This window comes from Haliotis rufescens, unplaced genomic scaffold, assembly GCF_023055435.1.
Source record: "Haliotis rufescens isolate VD_foot unplaced genomic scaffold, xgHalRufe1.0.p SCAF_10, whole genome shotgun sequence".
Classification (NCBI taxonomy): domain Eukaryota; kingdom Metazoa; phylum Mollusca; class Gastropoda; order Lepetellida; family Haliotidae; genus Haliotis; species Haliotis rufescens.
In genome coordinates, this window is record NW_025963780.1 from 4035745 (window position 1) to 4059370 (window position 23626).

At 41.5% G+C, this 23626-nt stretch overlaps 2 protein-coding genes across 5 annotated transcripts in view; one reads left to right on the top strand and one right to left on the bottom strand.

Annotated features, from left to right (window-relative positions):
• The window catches only part of LOC124121197, a 33268-nt gene extending 17166 nt beyond the window's left edge, over positions 1 to 16102 (top strand). For 3 of the 4 annotated variants that reach the window (XM_046484184.2, XM_046484186.2, XM_048386604.1), the window contains exon 2: positions 11587 to 16102. In XM_046484184.2, the coding sequence (XP_046340140.1) occupies positions 11614 to 12975 (1362 nt within the window). In that variant the 5' untranslated portion in view covers positions 11587 to 11613 and the 3' untranslated portion in view covers positions 12976 to 16102. Of the gene's footprint in view, positions 1 to 601; positions 826 to 11586 lie in introns of those variants that run through there. The other variant, XM_046484185.2, reaches the window with a different exon arrangement.
• Positions 16103 to 17685: 1583 nt separating this feature from the next.
• On the bottom strand, positions 17686 to 22511 carry LOC124121203 (hemagglutinin/amebocyte aggregation factor-like). Its single transcript, XM_046484201.2, has 5 exons — positions 22399 to 22511; positions 21444 to 21645; positions 19216 to 19347; positions 18771 to 18894; positions 17686 to 17798 (listed from the first exon to the last, which is right to left on the bottom strand). The coding sequence occupies exons 1-5, from the start codon at positions 22414 to 22416 to the stop codon at positions 17720 to 17722; spliced, it is 555 nt and encodes a 184-aa protein (XP_046340157.1). The 5' UTR covers positions 22417 to 22511; the 3' UTR covers positions 17686 to 17719.
• Between the last annotated feature and the right edge of the window lie 1115 nt (positions 22512 to 23626).

The window sequence follows — 23626 nt, forward strand, 5'->3', positions numbered from 1 at the left end:
AGTTTTAGCAAAAACAGGCAATATCGTGTATCTATCAATCCAGTGATTGACATCATGAGCATTGATCAACGCAGTTGGGATACGGTGACATGCATCAACCAAGTCAGCGAGCCTGACCACCCGATCCCTTAAGTCGCCTCTAACGACAAGGGGCGTTCGGGTAGCCTAGTGGTTAAAGCGTTCGCTCGTCACGCCGAAGACCCGGGTTCGATTCCCGACATGGGTAGAAAGTGTGAAGCTTTTTCTGGTGTCCCCCGCCGTGATATTGCTGGAATATTGCTAAAAGCGGCGTAAAACCATACTCACTCACTATAACGACAAGCATAGTCGCCTTTTACAGCAAGCATGGTTTGCCGAAGAACAATTCTAACCCGGATCTTCACGGGTTGATGATGTAATGAGCAGAGTGAAGCGGGTATTGTCATGATCAGTTTGAGTTGGTTCACAGATACACATTCAGCCTAGTTTTGATAACGTTTGTAGTTATTTGGTCAAATCCAATTTTCAAGTGTACACTTTCACATATGCCCTGCAGTTTACTTTAGCCTTGATTCCGACACTCAAACGTCATCTCGAGTTTCAACAAAATCATGCCATATGGGACATTTGTCGTCAGTTTCCTAAATGCCAGGGTTGTAGTGTTTGTAAAGCACGCTGTGTGTAAATATACCGGACATCTCAACACACTATCACAGACCACGTCCGATAATTGGAGAAGTTGTGCCCGTGTTACAAGTCAACCGACATCACTTGAAAACTGAAGGATGTGACAGTGACTGATCGGCACAACGCGTGGGGTTGTACATTTCATTACGTAACACACAGGTACGTGTATTTGCCTCCGTGACTTGTCTTCACAAACCGGTGAAGTGGGTCCGTGTTTGCTTTTGTATTGTGTACTCTGATAACTAAGTAGAGCAATATAATCTGTAAGGTATTGCATGTGACCGTTGCCAGACATTACCTTTATAATAATTCCCAGTTCAATATGTAACGAATATGCCAAGTAACGTGAATGGGTCGTTTTCGACGCAGAAAAAGTCCATCTATGTCACAGTGGCCTGTAAATAACCGAGTCTCAGCCAGACAAACCAGGGTCCCGTTCCTCAAAGCGATCTTAGCACTACGATGATCCTAAGCCTATGTTAAAGTATGGGACTTACAATCACCTTAGTGCTAAGATCGCTTTGAGGAACAGGGCCCAGGAGTTGACAGTAACAGGGGGGATCGACGCCGTCGGTGAACGAAGACATTTGATCAATAATGTCACATATTGTGACCACCCGATCCCCTTCATTCTGCGTTGAACTATTCTATCCGGCAAACCAACGGGTCCTTACGACCGTATGTAGGTGGAGCGAAGTATTCCATTTGAATGATCATGTTATTCAGTATTATAGAGCACTATTTCCAAAATTTGAGCGCACGGGTGGCCCAGTCGTCCATGGCGCTATTCAGTACGCTGTGCAGAGTTGCGTCCCTTGGGCACGCCAGAATTTGTTCTCGGTGTCAGCACCATACCCGGGCTCGTGGGATTCACCAAAGTGGTAAACGCCTAAGACCTGATCACATATGGCTTTCCTCCCACGTCAAGCTGACACATCGTGATATAACTGGAATACTGTTAAGCGGCATTAAACCCAATTCACTCACTCACTCGCCGTCAAACGCGGTGCAGAGCTGCATTCCTTACGCATATCAGAGACCCTTGTCGTGGGTTCGTATCCAAGATGCCCCTGACTGGTTCTAAGTCTGTCAGGACCGTATCGTCCTCGTACGTTTCACCAGAGTGGTAAGCGTCTAAGACCTGCTTCATTTCGGGATTTACGCCCACATCAAGCTGACACGCAAGGATATAACAGAAACTCTTCAAATCGTTGTTAAACCAACTCACATATATACATGTGATAAGGGTCATATGATTTCCTTGTCCAACAATTGATTGCCAACAGACAGGAACTTGAAATTTTTACCAGCAGTTAATTCACATGCTCTGTCCAATTCGGTAGAAGGTTGTATTAATAATTTTACAATAATGGCAAACTGTTATTAATAATTGTACAATAATGGCACACTGTTATTAATAATTTAAAATAATGGCACACTTTTTAATAATTTTACAATAATGGCACACTGTTATTCATAATTTTACAATAATGGCACACTGTTATTAATAATTTTACAATAATGGCACACTTATTAATAATTTTACAATAATGGCACACTGATATTAATAATTTTACAATAATGGCACACTTATTAATAATTTTACAATAATGGCACACTGTTATTCATAATTTTACAATAATGGCACACTGTTATTAATAATTTTACAAAAATGGCACACTTATTAATAATTTTACAATAATGGCACACTGTTATTAATAATTTTACAATAATGGCACACTGTTATTAATAATTTTACAATAATGGCACACTTATTAATAATTTTACAATAATGGCACACTTATTAATAATTTTACAATAATGGCACACTGTAATTAATAATTTTACAATAATGGCACACTTATTAATAATTTTACAATAATGGCACACTGTTATTAATAGTTTTACAATAATGGCACACTTATTGATAATTTTACAATAATGGCACACTGTTATTAATAATTTTACAATAATGGCACACTTATTAATAATTTTACAATAATGGCACACTATATTCCGTAAGCCAAACTTCTTTTCTTTGACAAGCTTCTTCTATAAAGCATCTGGCGCATGCCTTGTCGTTTTGAAATGTGATCATACAAAACTGCCTGGCAAAAGAAAGTATAAAGTTCAAAATCGGATTAGACCAAACTAATACAGACGTTATGAGAACTTGACTATGTTGAAAACAGTCGCAGAGACACTGCAAACATCAGGTTCAAAACACAAGTATGATTCTCGCATCAAATACATCACAATCGAGTAAACATATGTTTTGTTTATGTCATTTTAGCCACCATCAAACATGCGTGTATACTTTCTGTCGCCCGGCGGTTTGCATGCATATTTATTTATTAATAAATGACACAACAATCGGTCAAACAAATATTTAGCTCGTGATGTGTTCGGTGGGACGTATCGGAATGTGGCCATACTTGTCTTCTAATTTCCATTCAAGTTGTATTTTTGCCTCATTTTGTATCACTGAGGTCATTCAGTTCTGTGACAACATTTCCATACTAAATAAATGCATATTCAGTTTAAAATATGACAAAAGTTCACAAGAAAAAGTTAAGGGATTTATTAAGTCTGGGCGTTGTGACAGATTTATGTCTGTCGTTATATAAATTTCAGGACAAACTTCCGTTTTAGTTTTAGTTTTAAAAGAAACGTTGACACGGACTAGATTAAAGATGAATTTGCTTTGTCAGTTATATCGTGAGTCGGGCAGACACGTGTTGAGGATTGGTTTTATCTGAAGACCTTTAAGATCCCTTCCTTCCTCCATGAGATGGCAGCACTGAGTATAGCATATATGGCATAACTCTTATTGTGCTGACCATGATGATAAATATCATGTCATTCTTCATCATGCGATGTCATGTCAATGTCTGGAACAGGGAAATTAAACAGTGGGTGGGGGAGGTGAGTATGGTAAACGCGGATGTCCGTTTCATGACGAGGTGTCTGCATGTCAGCAGCTCTATGTGAGATAAGAGCCCAAAGTGACGCAGCTTGTCGACGTTTATCGCTTTGATGAAACCCGCGAGCCCGGGTAAGGTGCTGATAAACCATGTGGCATAATTGAAATCCTGGCACTAGTAAGGGACGCAACTCTGCAAGTTATCCATGGCGCTTTAGGGGATTTGGTCGTCTTTGCCATTTGCTCAGTGTAGAATGATACAAAGGTGTTCATGAGAGAACCCGTGAAGATCCGGGTTAGAGTTGGTCTTCAGCAACCAATTCTTGTAGTTATAGGCGATTACGCTTGTCGCAAGAGACGACTAACAGTTTCGGGTGGTCAGGCTCGCTCATTTGGTTGATGCATGTCATCGTATCCCAATTGCGTGGATAGATGTTCATGATCTCAATCACAGGATTGTCTGGTCCAGAGTCGATCATTTACAGACCGTGGAATATTCACTCAACACTATTCCAGCTATTTCACGACGGCTAGTTCAAATTCGAGTCTGAACCACATCAACCACGGGGAGTGAGTGAGTATGGTTTTACACCGCTTTTAGCAATACTCCAGCAATATCACGGCGGGGGACACCAGAAATGGGCTTCACACATTGTACCCATGTCGGGAAATCGAACCCGGATCTTCGGCGTGACGGGCGAACGCTTTAACCACTAGGCTACCCGACCGTCCCCACAAACCACGGATTGATAGTACGAGTAACTTGACATGCAATCAACTAAGTCACCGACCCTGATCATTCGATCCATCTAGTCGCCTCTGCGACCAGCATATGTTGCTTGGGACCTATTCTAAATATTCTGCCCTTTCCTGGTGTCCACAGAAAAACTCACTCACTCACTCACATACTCACGCACTCACTCACTCTGAATAACCTGTACAATACTCGGTACCCGGTAGTACAGATCAGTTATATTGCACAAGTTCCCCGTGCCACGTTGTTATTACAATATTCGTGATGATATAAATGTAATATGCTTGTTTCATCCAGTGCATATATTAGCATATATGCCGGAAATATATTCATGTACACATTTTACGTGTATATTCCTACAGATAATTGGATAGCCATTTCCACTGCATGGTGGTCTAATGCAGTGTTTAATTCGTGATCAGGCTTCAATTAAATCAATTTGTCGTTGCTTCTTCTAGCCCTGGCGAATCCAGATAAGGGGGCGGGGAGCACCACACACCTACATCTTATATGCGCCCCCGGCCAAATCGCTTGTATTTTGGGTGACCCGTGAAGATCCGGGGTAGAATAGGTCTTCAGCAACCCATGCTTGCTGTAACAGGCGAATATACTTGTCATAAGAGGCGACCAACGGGATCGGGTGGTGAGGCTCGCTGATTTGGTTGATGCATGTCATCGATCCCAATTGAGTGGATTGATGGTCATGTTGTCAATCACTGGGTTGTCTTGTCCAGACTCGATTATTTACAAACCTGCATATAGCTGGAATATTGATGAGTGCGGCGTTAAACAACAAACAAACAAACGTAACTTGGGTGTAATGTGCGAACCTCTTTTTCCAAATTTTGGATGACTTAGATCAAATGAAAGTCAAATAGGTTTGCGAAATGCTATCATGCTTGTTTTAGCAGATACGTATAAGGAAACATTCATTCGGGTTCATCATAAGGTCATACTTCACATTTATAATCAGTTGGTCCCATGTCCAGATATCCTGTTTCGTAATAGGGTGAACACGATTTCTTCAAATGTCTCGTGTTCCATAACAGAGTGGGCAACAGCACGATATCTGGAGAAACAGGATGAAGCGCGTGCTGTTGTAGTGAGATATCAAGAATTCAAAAACATCCATAGCGCAACAGCGCTGGTCGTATATGTCCATCCATAGAGTCGTACATATATTTATATATTTTTTTTACAATTGTAGTTTATAATTTTATTTTCAAATACAGACATTGAATAGCAGGAGTATTACTAAATAACACATATGAAACATGGAGAATGTTATCTGGTATCTAGGAATAATAACATAAATAATGCTCGAGTTGCTGGTCGACTATTATGCGTATATATCTGGTATCTAGGAATAGTAACATAAATAATGCAAGAGTTGCTGGTCGACTATTATGCGTATATATCTGGTATCTAGGAATAGTAACATAAATAATGCTCGAGTTGCTGGTCGACTATTATGCGTATGTATGTGGTATCTATGGAGTTAAATGTATGCATTGTTGACGCAAATCATGCAAAGGTTGACGTAAGTTGTAGTACAAGATTAAGTTAGTGCTAGTAGTTTATCTATTCCTCTCCGCCACTATCGGCTCTATTCTTGGCGAGGCAAACCGATGACTGAAAGCATGAGCATGCAGGGTACAATCGGGCCAATCACTCAACTCACCTTACCTCGCCAACTCATCCATTTAATAATTATTCGCCTCTTACGACCAGAAATAGAGCGCCTCGGTTATAGTGGTAGTGGTAGTTTTAGTAGTAGTAGTAGTAGTAGTAGTAGTAGTAGTAGTAGCAGTAGTAGGTGTTGTTGTAGTAGTAGCAGAATTATAGTTATAGTAGTAGCAACAGCAGCAGTAGTAGCAACAGCAGTTGTAGTAGTAGTAGTAGTAGTAGTAGTAGTAGTGTGGTGGTAGTAGTAATTGTAGTGGTAATAGCAGCTGCAGTAGAAGTAGCAGCAGTAGTAGTTACATGAGATGTAGTACATCGACATCAGTGCATATATAGTGCAGCAGAGTAACAGTAGCAGTAGATACCACACGTCCATGCAGTTGTAGTGGTAGTAGTCGTTGCAATGACGACGAAGTAGGATGTACCAACGTAGGTAGAAGGAGAAGCAACCTTAACGCACTCCTCGTGAAACGCCAACCTCATAACTAGTTCCATTTTATACTGCTTTATACACTGACACACAATGAACGTAGTTCTTTTCCTTGCCTATTTTCTCTTCTATTGTGTGTACCGAAAGAACAAGGTATTACTGTTAGTTTGTCAAAAGCATCCTCATTCCAGGTAAATGACGTGAAAGCCTGACATGTCTGTGTAGCCGGAATACACCATTAAATACCATCATGCTCACGGCTGAAGCATGCGGCTTTCATTATGCCAATAATCTCCTTCCACTGTTCGTAAAGGGCCTGTCTGTCACGCTTCAGTATACTATATCTCGGAGACACAATTAAATGTAATTATAGATGATAACATCTGTCAGAATTGAACAAGGTACGTATGGTCGGACTTCGTGGTTTATGGGTGCGGAACATTGCGGTCTATTGCATTACTAAAAAGGTGACAGCTTGGCTTCTGTGGTAGTGATTTATGAGTATGAGTTATGGCTTGGTTGCGCTGAATTTGGGGGTTAATGTGTTAATATTGATTGTTACAATATGGTGAGAAATAACATGGGGTGATCAATAGGTGTGATGGTGTCTCCATGAGTTAGTGAGTGAGTGAGTGAATATAGTCTTACGCCGCTTTTAGCAATATTCCAGCAATATCACGGCGGGGGACACCAATAATGGGTTTCACACATTTTACCCATAGGGGGGAATCGAACAGTGGCTTTCATCGTGACGAGCGAACGCTTTAACCACTAGGCTACCCCATAGGTCTGATGGGCTATCAGTAATGGTTTTAAGGTTAGAGAACACATCCGCGATTATCAAGTGTATTATAACTCCGTTCCATTACGAGTGAGTATGTTTTTACGCCGTGTTTAGTAATATACCAACAATACCAACGGTGGGGACACCAGAAATGAGGTTTACACATTGTATCCATGTGGGGAATCGAACCCGGATCTTCCTGGTTAACTACTAGGCTGCCCCACCTCCCCTCTATTACGATAAATACCTATCGTAATAGAATGGAGATATATTACACTGGATAATCGAGGGTGGTGAGAACAGTCAGAGGGGAATGTGACTGCAATAATTTAAATTTAAAAGACCGCTAGGCTCGTTGCAATGGGAGTTCTAGCAAGATTCATTAAAGTTTATGGTTTATATCAATCTGTAGCTAGCAAATACAGTCAGACATCGTTGTGTCAAAGTCAAAAGTCAAATATCTTTATTGTATCAAAGGCCATCGGCCCACATACAAGTTCAGATAAATACAGTGGGTGAGAATTTACAGATTGGGAGATACAACAAAAATTATATAAATATAACATTCATTTAACAATCGGTGATAATCATGAGGACTTTCTAGGGTGAGGTAATTAAAATTATGAATTTCCACTCAACATGTTATTTCGTAGTTCCATCCCATGTTTTACAAATAAAGATAGTTTAAACTTGTGTCGAAGTTGAAGGAACATACGTAAATTCTTCGAGTCATCCGAAGTTCGAATTCCACACAACCGAAAATTATTAATAGAACTTTAACTTAGAGACAAGCGTAAGTTCGACACATTTAAGTTCGACACAATGGTGTTTAACTGTAATATTACCTCTAATTTCAGCTATTTTTCATATATGGCTGTACTTCAAGCATCTAACGCTACACTTGTAATGAGTAACAGACCCGAGTGAAAAATTCCTCTTTGACGTGAAATTCGATTCACTTGTGAATATAATCATTTGAAATGACAGCACAAAGCCCTATTCATGCTGATCGAGGTAATTGAAGGGTGTACCTCGTTACCTTGTTTTCCTGTAAACATTTGGACAGCTCCTGTGCAGATGGCAAAAGTACATGGTATATTGCCTGACTGTAGTGTGTATGTAGCGCATAAAACATCTCTCACACTCTCTGTATCAACGTAAATACGTTATAAAATGTGCAAGCTTAAGACCAAAGTCCTCATAACACCATCGCTACCGCCCAACATTACTGGCCTCAATTATTGTTGAAGGCTTTGACCCAAGCCCAAAGAAGAAATAATTTTCTTCTTATCCATTGATAATACTTTCTCCTCGACTATTTCTCAGTTGTAACCAGTGGTGACAAGTGAAAAACTATTGTCCTCACAACATATATAAGCCCTGCTGGATAGACCTGAAAAGGATATTCTGAATTGTATAATATGCTTCAGTTCAGTGGCCCATTGACAGGGACCATGGCTTGACTATGAACTTTCTTCAGTACGATATTTTAAACGGACTTGCCTTGAAGTTTAAAGTAGAAGTACTTCGCATCAGGTGTGGATGTTTCAAAGGCTCTGCGTTCAAAATACTAGGATATCTAAAATTCATTCATTGAACAGGGGGAGGCGTCTGATAATACAACTGAAATGTACGTATCTATTATTGATTAGCTCAAGGGCGTATAGTGTCATTCTGAATACAAATATGGTAATAAAACCTGTTCTCAACAAAGTATTTTGCTTAGCTCACACCGAAAAGAGAAGGACAGCGCTATTTATTTTCGTTACACAACTAATGTCCGACTTTGTACGCGGTACACCGAAAACTGATAACGATCAAAATTATTTCTTCGTTTGTTGTGTTCCTCAGCAACATCAGTACCAGTAAATAATCAAGTCTGGGTCATACAGTGGCTGACATTATGAGGAACGGTCCACGCTCCAGGTTTACGAGGACATGCAATCAACCAAGCCACTGAGCTTGACCAGCCGATCCATTAGTCACCTCTTAGGAAAAGCATAGGTAACTTGGGTATATATCATTTCTGCCCCCACAACGGTGCTTATCAATAGGGCATGAAAAAGCAAGCACCATAAGGGGCATAAACAAGGTTATAAACAGTTTTCATTTATGATTTTGAATTTGTTTCAATATATTTCTTTAGCTTAGCTCAGTTAAACAGCAATTAACTAAACTCCTCAAAAATATATATATGAGTTTTGAATTATGTACTTAAAGAATCACAATATGATGAAATAAGGACATACTGACGGTTAAGTATACAGTGCTTGAGATCACTCCGTGTACGTAAAAAAATCTTGTTGGTGAACTAACTTTATTTTGGGGACCAATATGCCAGTCCATATGTTAACTGCAACTGACATCATTCTCGTAGGAAATAGTACTCTTGTGTTAGTGACCCATATCTCCATAGCCAGTAGGTATACCGAGGTTTCCGCTGACACAGCTATTTCGGGCAGAACTGCTGAATTCCATTTTAATCATGCCCGAATTAGTGAGTGGGAGGATAGATTTTTACACCACCTGAAAAGGGTTTCACACATTGAACCCATGATCGGAATCGAACCCTCTTCTTCAGCGTGACCTGCCAACGCCTAATGTGTGGAATGAGTGGCCAAAGTCCATGCAGTTCTTGACGCGTACCCGGCCTCCCCGCCCCCGACACAAATATGTGATTCACTGCGCCAATGCTGTACACAACCTTTGTACCCGATACACACGCCCGTGACCTGCTCCGTACACAAATATTAAAGCATGGAATGGCTGTGGAGGCCGACGAGTAGACACAAGCTGAGTCTGTCCCGTGTTGAGTACACGAGATAAGCTTAAGTATATACAAGCCGCTGGCGAGTACCTGACCGAAATTTCAAACACCCTACACAGAGAATTAACCACCTACTCCTTCATTCTGGCACGGATGTCGGATTTGGGTGAAGTTCAGCCCTTTCAGCGCTCACATTTGGGCGTGGTTCGACCCGTGTACTCTCGGAATTATACCAGTGTCTGATTTTACCTCTGTTTGCCTCGAGTGTGGAACAGTTAGATGTTAGTGAGATAGGTTAGCTATATGTTTTTCTGTTTGTAGTTTAACTCCGCACTCGGCAATATCCCATCTATACAACAGAGTTCTGTATATAATCCACTCTGGACCAGACAATCCAGTGATTGGTGTGAGCAGCTTTCTCCGCCGTCGGGGTACGATGACATGCTATCAACCAAGTCACCGAACTTTATCCAAGCCCCATGAATACTTGAATTTGAAGTAGAAGTACAGTAGATATTGCAGTAGATGTTACAGTAGATGATGTTGTAGATGCAGTAGGTGTTATTGTAGATATAGAAGTACGCTATCGTTTGTGTGTCGGTTTGTTGTTTAACGCCACACTCAGCAATATTCCAGCTATATGACGGCGGTCTGTAAATAATCGAGTCTGGACCAGACAATCCAGTGACATCATGAGCATCGATCCACGAAATTGGGATACGTTGACATGCATCAACCAAGTCAGCGAGCCCGACCACCAGATCACGTTAGTCGCCCCTTACGACAAGCATAGTCGCCTTTTACGACAAGCATTGGTTGTTGAACACCTATTTTACCCCAGATCTTCACGGGTCAAAATGCTATCATAATATTTCTGATTTCCATGGAGCCCGGGTAGATGACACCTGAAAATACAACTGACTTTGTGTCGATACGTATCCCAACGTTTCCCAAGGGAATTGGTCAGAATGGTTCACTTGACCCATACATATTCCCATCAATCTGAAGCTCTATTATCTGAAAATAACTAAGTGACAATTAGTTTACTACATGCGCACCAATTGTGCAGCCGTTCGGCGTGTGGTAATGATCGCCATAATATTCCTGTCATTGAGTAGTGAAGAATTCCAACCCTGCACATACACTCATTTCTGGTGATACACGTTTGTGATCTGACGTGTGTCGTATCCACCTTTTTGAGTAAGTGTTTTGCTCTGAACGGTAATGCGAATATATCACGGCGTGTCAGCTTGTAAAGACAGAAGTGATGCTGGTCTCAGGCTTTTAGCAGTTTATTTACAACCACGACGGATGTGGTGCTGACAAACCTAGCAATATAACCAGTAAGCTCTTGATTCGAACCCACAATCCTAAGTGACGCAACTTTGCATAGCGAATTGCAGCTGCTCTGGGGAACTGGTCACCCAGTCCGTCCCATGAGTTTGTCATTCAGACCAGATTAAAAACAACATCCTTAAGCTAGAATGTCTAACACTGTCTCTTAATCCATCAACATCTATTAAACATCGTGTTATAAAGCCCTTGTCATTGTCTTTAACAAATTACATTTGTTTTCCAGATCTCAAGCGGCTTGTGACGTCACAAGATGGACGGGAAGGATGAGAACAACCATTTGGAGGCCATCAGCCGGGCGATGTACAAGTTCCGGGATTACGTTATCCACGTCATGTCATTCCTCATGTACAGATTCACGCGCTCAATCATTGTCACGTTCCAGAAATTCACGTGGGCTGTCACGGGCGTGGAGCGAATCCGTCGTGACGCCAAACGGGGATTGCAATTCAAACAAAGTGCGCATGTGCAGGAGATATTCTGGAAGCGGAAGTTCCTGCCTACCACCATTGCGGACCCTAATAACTTTATCGCCCTGCATAAAGGATTCAAACACCCAAACTATGTTCTCAAGCCTTTCGTATCGCTATACTGCATGACGAAAGATGAAGCAGTGTTTGTTGAAACTCCCGAAGGTGTTAACATATACCGTGACAAAAAGTCAAGACCTTTATACGAGGCTCAATTTGAGCATGCGACAAAGATGATAACGATGCCCTTAGCTTCCTTCCACAAAATTGCTTCTGATGTTGGGGACCCCCGAACGAGGGTGGTCTGGTTGTCCAGCACAGATCACTGCGGGTCATCCCTCTTGGCCCAGGTATTCTCTAGGGTGCCTGGGATGATGGTCATTTTGGAACCAGACGCCATAACGAAACTTGGGTTCCTGTGGAAATACCACATTTTGAAGAAGGGGGAATATGAACAGCTGCTAGCTAGCGCAGTTCGTCTGCTCTGCAAACCAGACGACAGGGCGGGGATGATCTGCGTGAAAACCCGGTCATGCGCAACACGCCAGGTCGAAGACATTGTGATGCTGTTCCCCAAGATAAGACAACTCTTCATGTATAGAAACAGCCTCAAGACCCTTGTGTCATCCCTTAACATGTTACAAATAGACCCGGCGGCTAAGGCGATGCGATTCGTAATGGATAATGACATTCTATCCACAATATTTCCATGTTTTAGGTCAATGATGTACAATTACTACGTTAGACTCAACGAGAAGCAGATAGACACTCTCAGACCATCCAAGATGTCCACCGTAGGCATCTTCACCGCGGCGTGGGCAGCGGCCGTAGCCAGAGTCGTGGAGAATAGGGAGAAGGGCTTCCACATCATGCCCGTTCTTTATGAAGACATCATGAAGGATCCCAGAAGGAGTTGCGCCATTCTGTTTGACCGTCTTGACATTCGCAAGGAAGCGTTGGCGTTAGCTCTGGAGGCGTTCAAAGTGGATTCGCAGAGGAGTGCGGTGTATGGTTTAATGAACACGGATACCCGTCGCGCTATCCCACAGGAAAGTAGGATAGAGGCGGATACTATTCTCAAGAAGTATGGACTTCTCAAACTAGGGGAGAGGTTTGAGATTCCTGGTTTGATCAAGCTGGATTAATAACATTAAATTATAAAAGGCGGTTCTATTCTACAGACAATGATTGAAAACGCTCAGGGCACGTTTTTGTGCCTAACAGCTGACAGCGTTTTATGCGTGTACCAGCATGTATTTGCAGCTGAATAACATCTTGAACGCCGCGGACGCTCATCCTACCTTAAGATCCAAGTTTAAAAATCAAAAGCATCGTCATGAAAATATTGGAATCAAACCATCTTGAACAATGCAACTCCACATCACTACCTTTGAACTTCCGCTTGATTATGAATCATGAAGACATTTGAAAAGCATAATCATAAATTATGTTAGAAATTGAACCATGCATCTTGAAAAGTTTAGCATCATAACAGTAATGTTTGGTAAAGGTCTCAGGACCACCTTTACCTGAGACATCCATCTTTAACAAGGCGCCTGAACTTGCCGTTCAGTCCAATAGTACCTCGGACTGCATTAGGAGGAATCCATTGCCACTCGAGGTATATCTCGTCAGCGGAATAAGCCGAGTGATCCCGAGTGCCTACCAAAGAAGCAGGCATCTTCTCCGGGAGGATGGAAATCAGGAATGACAGTGCTAATGCATTGAGAACAGGACGTTAGTAATATAACATATAAGCGGCACTAGGCTCCCTCAGATTCTTGCCCATACCCACAACATGCCATATGTTATACTGAGACATTGCCCCCGTGGAATCAGACATAATTCATCAACTACCATTTGTCCAAAAAAATTGAATCAGGTTTGCTTAGTCTGCTAAATGGAGTCGAGTTGCCCTTTAAGCCACGTGTACATATCGCTTGTTGCTGGCCGTAGGATAGTAATGTAATATAGGCTAGTTGTCCTGCTGGATTTGTGGAATAGGTACATAGACGTGTAGAAAATATGTTGGAATGTGAGGATGTGTGAGAAGAGTCTAGTCCCTCCATTGAACGTTATTCCCATGAGGCACGGGTTAGAATTGGTCCCCGGTAATCTATGCTTGTCGTAAAGGCGAATAAAATGTACTGTAGGTCTGGCTCGGTGATTTGGGTGCGTGTCATCGCACCCAGACAACGCCAGATGGTGGTTGTAATATCCATCACTTGGTTGCTTGGTCTAGTTTCGATATTTGACAGATCGTCGTCATAAAGCTGGAATATTGCTTTCAATGTCAGCGAGCACTTCTCCGTTGCAAGTGCGATTGGGACGCCTTGTGGTTAAAGCGTTTGCTCACAACGCCGAGGACCCAGTTTCGATTTCTTGAGCCTAAAACCATAGATTAACCATCGTTAGAAGGACGTAATGAGTGAGTCAGTATGGTACGCTGCTTTTAGCAATATTGATGATATCTCAAAGCGAATGTCACAAAGAAATAGCCTTCAGACATTGTACAAGTAGGGATATAAACTTGCATCTGAACTCTTGATCCACTAAGCTTCCCAATCGCCCGAACGTGAATGCGAGATGACATTCTGTCGTTGTATTAAATCAGAAGGGTTGCGTTGTCGTTCCTTTGGTATTTAAGCTAATGTTGAAGCTCGATCACATGATAGATGAGTTTAAATGCTTATAACTACTTAAATACATGTTATTCATTATTGGAATGCATTGGCAACATTTCATAACTACTTAATAAACCCCTCGTTGTTCGTGTTTTAGTTTGCTTTCGGAAGTCAAATGGAATCTTTTGATCCAAAATGCTTAAAAACTGAAAAGTCACTGAAAAGAAAAGTTTAGGTTGTAAAACGATACAGGTCGTGTATCCGCGTCGCTTTCGCTCACCACATTAACGTCCTTCACGAGAGGACAAAACATCGAAGAGGTTAGGAAAGATATTTCTGAGTCATTGAGCTTGGTCGACGTCTTTCTTTGTGCCATTGGAGGGTGTGTGTGTTGTATATGATAGCACGTAAAGCGTTTGCTCGTCACGCCGAAGCCCGGCTTCGATTCCCCACAATGTGATGCTCATTTCTGGTGTCCCCAGCCGTGATTTTGCTAGAATATTGTTATAAACGGCGTAAAACCTTACTCCCTACTAATGCCTGGTCATTGTTGTGGCAGTCCTTGGTCGTCTCATGGGAGAACTCGAAGTACAGCTCAGCCATGTACAGTACGGCCGACAAATAACCAACACGTGTCTGCCTTTATTTACACTCCCTGATTGTTCACTGAAGCCCGCGGTTAGTCTTGCGTTTCAGTTGCAAGATTTCTAGAATTTCACAAAACTGAAATGTCTCGTACAAAGTCCACCTTCGTTTAGATAGTTTAGGTGGCCGTCATTTCATGTACCGACCACACGTTGAGTACGTGACGATATGTACTGCAACCATGATCGCGTCACTCTCTCCGGAAAGTCATCCCTGTTTCACATTCAGTTACAACATAATAGTTCTTAATTCCTTCTTTAGTTTCTATCATAAATCAGCTCTCTTAGGTAAATATTTGAGCTTACTAGTCTAGTTCCATTCCATCCCTTTCTTGTGTAACAGCATTCTATGACAAAATTTAGGTACTGTATATTAATGTTGGTGCCAATTTTATGCACGGGGGCACGGCTGGCCCAGTCGTCTAAGGCGTCGCAATTCGCTGTGCAGAGTTGCCTCCCTTGGACACGTAAGAAACATGTGATTATGTTTCTAGGTTTGTCAGCACCATTTCCGTGCTCGTGGATTTCACCGAAGTGGTAAACGTCTAAGACCTGCATCACTTCTGGCATTCCTCCCACATTAAGCTGACACGCGGCGATAAAACTGGAATACTGTTCAAAGCGGCCTTAAACCCAACTCAAACGATTTTCTGCCACACCCTTACACCCTCACCGACAAATTCTCGGTCTTCTTTGAATATTAAAGCATGAATATGTGACGCATGAAGAATGTGTGTTTCGTTGCCTTATATCACAATTGTATATTTAATACGTATATATAATCATAATTGGCGACATTCTGAATCATGTTATCATACGATTACTAATTGCCAATTTGTACCATATAATTGTGTCTAATTGTGTTACATGTGTCATCAGATGTATTTCATCTCACATGTTTATGATTGTTGGTGATTGTGGCATTTTGTGTGTGCTTTCACAATGAAAACGATTCGAAATGTTATTTTGTAACATGCGTTTGATATAAAACTGACGTTATTAAAGTTGTTCCAGTTAGTTTTTCTTTCACGAATTCGTCAATGAGTTGACATGTATTAAAAAAATATGCTGAATTTAGTTTGGACAGATTATTGTTTGCGACCGAGACACCAAAACGCTCAACTCAAAATATTGTATGGCCTCTGCCATCTACAGAAACTGTAAGAATTGACAGAAATAGAAGTAAAACCGTTTCCGGCAAATATATTATTGTGAAACGTGGGACTGCCTGCAGCAATCTGATTGGTTGACAAACGTGATTTGGTAGGATTCGAAGCCCGGTAATCTAGACTGTTCACTGCGCATGAATATTTTTCTAAATACGTTTTTTTTCTTCTCAGTCCCCAATTTGAAAAATGTGCCATTCGGCTTTGCCACGTTAATTAAATATGTAGTAAGTAAATATTATCACGTAGAGAGAAGGTGCTTCAGAAAATGGCTGGTAACTATTGTATTTTTCAATGTCGATAAACAATAAGTGTTCTCAGATTTGCGGATGTTATGGGTCATTATAAGCAATCGTTGAACGAGTACAGATAATATCACCATTTTATTTGAAGCAAATGCAAGTGATATGAGAGGTGGCATCTGATTGTCAATAGGAGGGACATAGAAGGGACACAACTCATAATAGCCACTGGTGACTCTACGATTGAGCCCAGAAATTCCAGCCAAGTTCAGCAAGGGTGGAAACTGGACTTTCACAGTCAGTTAACTCCCTTGCCTCGGGAAGATGGAACTTGATATGACACTTACAGATGAATATGAAATAGATCGTGTCTGAATGTCTCATCCGACAAATGTTGAAGCTCACACAAATACCCACTGTAGTGTGGAGGCTATAGCAGGCTTACGTAAAACATACGATTCGGTTCTTTGCAATGACCCAAAACATTCTGTTCATACACTCTCGAATATAACATGATATTGAATGCTTGTTGTTTGGACATGTTTCGGATAAAGGATAAGTCAGTGAAATAACTTCATAGAAAGTGTGTTCAAACACAAGGCATGAATACATTGAACCGGGCCAACCCGCCCTGTTTTCTCGTGCAGCTCGTGTAGCTCGTGCTAGTGACAAAGGCCATTGCAACATATCACGGCATGGGAAAGTGCAGGTGTGAAATAAACTACTATGACATACCAATATGCCAGGACTGAATGAGTGAGTGAGTTGGGTTTAACGGCGCTTTTAACAGTATTACAGTTATATCGCGGCGTGTCAGCTTAATGTGGGAAGAAAGCCCGGAGTGATGCAGGTCTCGGACGTTTAACACTTCGGTGAAACCCACGAGCACGGGTATGGTGCTGACAAGCCTAGAAACATAATCGGGGCAAACCGGGATTCGAACCCACAATCATAGGTTTCTGGCGTGCCCAAGGGACGCAACTCTGCACAGCGAATCGCTTCGCCTTAGACAACTGGGCCACTCGTGCCACCTGCCAGGACTGATCAACTACAGTAATATGAAAGAATCATGTGGTACTTAACTTCAAATTATGATTATGTCCACACAATTATCACGAGGTTTCTCGTAACTTTGAAATTAGATGTTTCCATTAGACCAAAATTCTAAGTAACATGGCCTTCATATTCAAGTTTTATTGATGTGAAGATTCATCTACACCCAGCTTAGTTCTCCTTCAATCGGCGTGTCGTGTTCATCAAGGTCACAGATCTCGAACTTGAAACGACGGTCCCTTAAAATGAGATAATTGCATAAAAGTCAGTAATATAAGCATACCAAGTTTCATAAGTTTAAACACCCGTGAAGATCCGGGGTAGAATAGGTCTTCAGCAACCCATGCTTGTCGTAAGAGGCGACTAACGGGATCGGGTGGTCAGGCTCGCTGACTTGGTTGATGCATGTCATTGATCCCAAGTGCGTGGATCGATGCTCATGATATTAATCACTGGATTGTCTTGTCCAGACTCGATAATTTACAGACCGCCGTCAAATAGCTGGAATATTGCTGAGTGCGGCTTTAAACAACAAATAAGTTTAAACTGCCCATTTGAGAAATATACACGTTACGGAATAAAAGAACAGCAACCTGTAAATCCATGTATACTAAAAGAATAAAACGCAATGTATTCCAGCTTGATAACGGTTGTCGACCTGTGATGATCTGGGTTAGAATAGGTCTTCAGCAACCCATGCTAATGTAAAAGGCGACAATATGCTTGTGTGCGAAGCGACTAACGGGATCAGGTGCTCTGGCTCGCTGACATGCAAGTCATCGTATCCCAATTGCGTTGATCGATGCTCATGTTGTCAATCACTGGATTTCTTGTCCAAAATCGATTATTTACAGACCGCCGTCATATAGCTGTAATATTGCTGAGTGCAGTGTTAAACAACAAACAAACAAACACATATACAAACAAACAAACATGATAACGGTGTCAGAATCTCCATCGAAATGTCGCTATATGCAATAAACCAGAAGTTGTTATCCATAAGGTTGTACGGAACCTCTTTTTAAAGAAAGTATTGTAGCAAAACAGATAAAAATACACGTGTTTAGCATTAAATATCCATATTGCGTTAAAGTGACATACGCGACCGACATGGATATCTTCCAACAAACAATACGTATATGATTACATGTGATGTGTGTTTATGCGCGTACAGACATTTTAAACTGAAATATATATCGAAGACAACTCACTCTTCCTTGTTCTCGTGGTAGCTGTCGATGCCGCGCATGACTTTCCCGGAAGGCACAACGTAGTCCATGTGCTCGTCGAACTTGTTGACGTAAGCCGTGAAGTAGCAGGACCCAGTTATAAAGCCTGCGTTGAAGCATTTGATAATAATAGTAATAATAAACATCATCATCATCATCATCAACATCATCCAAGCAGCAGTAGCAGTAGTGGTAGTTATAATAATGGCAAGAAGGATGACGACGCTGACGGCGCGGCCGACGAAGATGATGATGATGATGATGATGATGATGATGATGATGATGATGATGAAACTGCGTGCATGAGCCGAGCCAAAAAGTAGTGATCGTGGATTCGTATCCAATGTTTCGAGGAGAGTTGGAGTGACTTGAATACAACTTGCTATAATCGCTAACAGGTCTCACCGCGTTAAACATCCACAATTACCTGATATTTCGCAGCAGTAGAACTTGAAACGACGATCTTCATAATGGTTGTCATGGATACTGCTAATTCCCGCAATGATGCCATCACTTGCACATTGGAAGGTTAACGGTTGATCAAAGTCATTTTCGTAATCTATGAAATAGATAGCATGTGACACTGATAGAATAGATAATAGTAGTGCAAAATATACGTTCTGTCGCTCTGCCGTGTGACGATTACTGTTTCATTGCAGACGTATGTTCAAAAGGCATTCTATCAATTAATATTTCACTCAAAGTAACATATTCACTACAATATTGTTTTTTTTATATATAATTTCTTTATTTTTCTAAAGCATTTACATGGTTTTGCAAAACAATACATTCAAAGAAATAAAGCATGGCAGCTTGACCAAAGTTTACTGAAGTAAACTCTATGACAATTAAAGACCGAAGCATAATTTATTAGCTTATAAAAATCAGTGAGATCCTGCAGAAACTGGAATGTTGGTGGATAGTTATTATTTCTTAAGATGAAAATGATTCGTTTTGACAAAATAATGATATAAGGTTTAACGGATTGTTATTTCTCGATAAATAACCAAAAAAATAATGCACTGCAAAACGTTGGTGGACGATGCGTGCTTTCCCTGGGTAGCGGTAAGCAGTACCCCGTTGACGTTGTGCTTTGCCATTAGCGTTGCATACTACAAATCTCGGACCACATCGTTACGCTGCCACCTACAGATGGTAATCTCCCTGCCAGAACAACGAGTTGCACATTCTTCCCGTTGAGTGAGTATGGTTTTACGTCGCTTTTAGCAATATTCCAGCAATATCACGGCGGGAGACACCAGAAACTGGCTTCACACATTGTACCCATGTCGGGAATCGAACCTGGGTCTTCGGCGTGACGAGCGAACGCTTTAACCACTGGGCTACCCGACCGCCCCGATGGTGTGTTTAAGTTCCTCTACTCTGAAAAGGAGCTGGCTAAGATAGTAATTTTTTATCGCTGGTTTAAGGCCAAACTGTGCACACATGTACACGTAATAGCTGTTGGATGCTCAGTTAATTCTGTTTTTTAATATAGCGTTACTATATAAGTCTATGAGAAAACGTTTCTGACGGAACAAGCTTCCGTGTGGCCCGTCCTGTCGACATAAATGGCATATTACTGTTGGTCTCTGGTCTCTTCAAGCATTGATGAATATTGTGAACTGTTTGTACACCCATATCCGTCTTGTGATGTCTGCTCGTGTTTTTCAAACGTCAGCGAATAAAGTCATTTGACTTGAAGTTCCGTGAACTAAAGCGAGAATTCCAGTTGCATTTCTGCGATTGGTTTGGGAACATCATTTTTTTCATTTTGGCATAGTTTCTTTTGATCGTCAGTGTAGCTTACCTGTCTATAGTGACTTATCTGTATGTAGTGCCTTACCTGTCTATAGTGGCTTACCTGTTATAGTGACTTACCTATCTATTATGGATTACCCGTCTATAGTGACTGACCTGTCTATTTTTGGCTTACTTGTCTACATTAGCTAACTTGTCTATAGTGGCTTATCTGTCTATCGTGACTAAGCTGTCTACAGTGGCTTACCTGTCTATAGTGACTGACCTTTCTATATTGGCTTACTTATCTGCAGTGGCTTACCTGCCCATCGAGGCTATCTGTTTATAGTGGCTTACCCGTCTATCGTGGCTTACCTGTTTATAGTGACTGATCAGTCTATATTGGCTTACTTATCTATAGTGGCTTACCTGCCCATCGAGGCTTACCTGTTTATAGTGGCTTACATGTCTACAGTGGCTTACTTATCTGCAGTGGCTTACCTGCCCATCGAGGCTTATCTGTTTATAGTGGCTTATCTGTCTATCGTGGCTCACCTGTTTATAGTGACTGACCTGTCTATATTGGCTTACTTATCTATAGTGGCTTACCTGCCCATCGAGGCTTACCTGTTTATAGTGGCTTACATGTCTACAGTGGCTTACCTGTCTATAGTGACTGACCTGTCTATATTGGCTTACCCGTCTATCGTGGCTTACCTGTCTATCGTGGCTTACTTGTGTATTGTGGCTTACCCGTCTATCGTGTCTTACCTGTCTATAGTGACTGACCTGTCTATATTGGCTTACTTATCTACAGTGGCTTACCCGTCTATCGTGGCTTACCTGTCTATCGTGGCTTACTTGTGTACTGTGGCTTACCCGTCTATCGTGTCTTACCTGTCTATCGTGGCTTACCTGTCCATTCACAGTTGCTCATATTGGTACTGGTGTATGGCGGGGCTCTACACGAGAAATCCCACACTCGGTCCTCAAAGTGGTTGTCATGGCTACTGACCACATGCGACAATGAGGTTTCAGGGGGACATGTGAAGTTGAACGCCTGATCGAATTGGTTAACCCAGGCCGTCACGTGACAGACCAGAGCCCAGAGGATGATCTTGAGTGAAGAATACAACATAGTTACTTCATCGTTGTTGTTTTAGGGACCGACTATTCAATATTCTCGAGGTGAGGTCGGGGGTAGGTTTTGTATCGAGTTTAAATATTTTAGCTACAACTAAAAAAACAGATTTTTTGGCATTTAAAAACATGAACTTGATATTTTTAAAGAGAAACACATTGCAATAAAACCCATGAAGATTCCGGGGTAGCCGAATAGGTCTTCAGCAACCCAAACTTGCCGTAAAAGGCGACTATGTTTGTCGTAAAAGGCGACTAACGGGATCGGGTGGTCAGGCTCGCTGACGTGGTTGATACATGTCATCGATCCTAATTGCGTGGATCGATGCTCATGGTGTCAATCACTGGATTGTCTGGTCCAGACTCGATTATTTACAGACCGCCGTCATATAGCTAGAATATTGCTGAGTGCGGCGTTAAACAACAAACCAACCAACCAACATTGCAATAAATGTCATTTTTGTCCACCACCCACCACAACCTCAGAATGCCAAATGGTCGGTCCATTAGTATGTTTCAATTCTTTCGAACAAGAATATCTCCGGGCGCAAACCATGGAGGCGGTCAACGTTTCCGAGGGTTTTACTTTAATTTAACTGGTAAAACTGGTAAAACTTGACAAATGTGTCAAGCGCGCGTCCTCTCGTTCAGTGGCACCGGGTCCTGTGGATATCACAGATGCTTTGGGCTGATGACCAGTGATATTTATGAGAAAAATCTATTTACCTACCTTTCTCAACGATTCCATTACGCCTAATATCAAGTCTGTGAATACAGAACAAGTTGTCTTGCTGATAGGAGTTTATGCAATACTTCGACGTGCATATGTTACAGGTACAACATATGTTGACTTCAAATCTTATCAGTAAAAGTACTTGGTCGGATTTTTAATTTCGTACATTTTTTGAAGGGATTGCAGTGCTAGTTTGCTTTGGATTATATTTCAGTTATATCATGACCTGTCTGTATATTGTGGGAGTACAGCCCAGATGAAGGTCCTACACGTTTACAACCTTGGTGTATATTTCAGTTATATCATGACCTTTCTGTATATTGTTGGAGGACAACACAGATGCAGGTCCTATATGTTTACAACCTTGGTGTATATTTCAGTTATATCATGACCTGTCAGTATATTGTTGGAGGACAGCCCAGATGCAGGTCCTACATGTTTACAACCTTGGTGTATATTTCAGTTATATCATGACCTGTGAGTATATTGTTGGAGGACAGCCAAGATGCAGGTCATACATGTTTACAACCTTGGTGTATATTTCAGTTATATCATGACCTGTCAGTATATTGTTGGAGGACAGCCCAGATGCAGGTCCTACATGTTTACAACCTTGGTGTATATTTCAGTTATATCACGACCTGTCTGTATATTGTTGGAGGACAGCCCAGATGCAGGTCCTACATGTTTACAACCTTGGTGTATATTTCAGTTATATCATGACCTGTCAGTATATTGTTGGAGGACAGCCCAGATGCAGTTCCTACATGTTTACAACCTTGGTGTATATTTCAGTTATATCATTACCTGTCAGTATATTGTTGGAGGACAGCCCAGATGCAGGTCCTACATGTTTACAACCTTGGTGTATATTTCAGTTATATCATGACCTGTCAGTATATTGTTGGAGGACAGCCCAGATGCAGGTCCTACATGTTTACAACCTTGGTGTATATTTCAGTTATATCATGACCTGTGAGTATATTGTTGGAGGACAGCCCAGATGCAGGTCCTACATGTTTACAACCTTGGTGTATATTTCAGTTATATCATGACCTGTCTGTATATTGTTGGAGGACAACACAGAAACAGGTCCTACATGTTTACAACCTTGGTGTATATTTCAGTTATATCATGACCTGTCAGTATATTGTTGGAGGACAGCCCAGATGCAGGTCTTACTATACACGTTTACAACCTTGGTGTACATTTTAGAGAGAGAGAG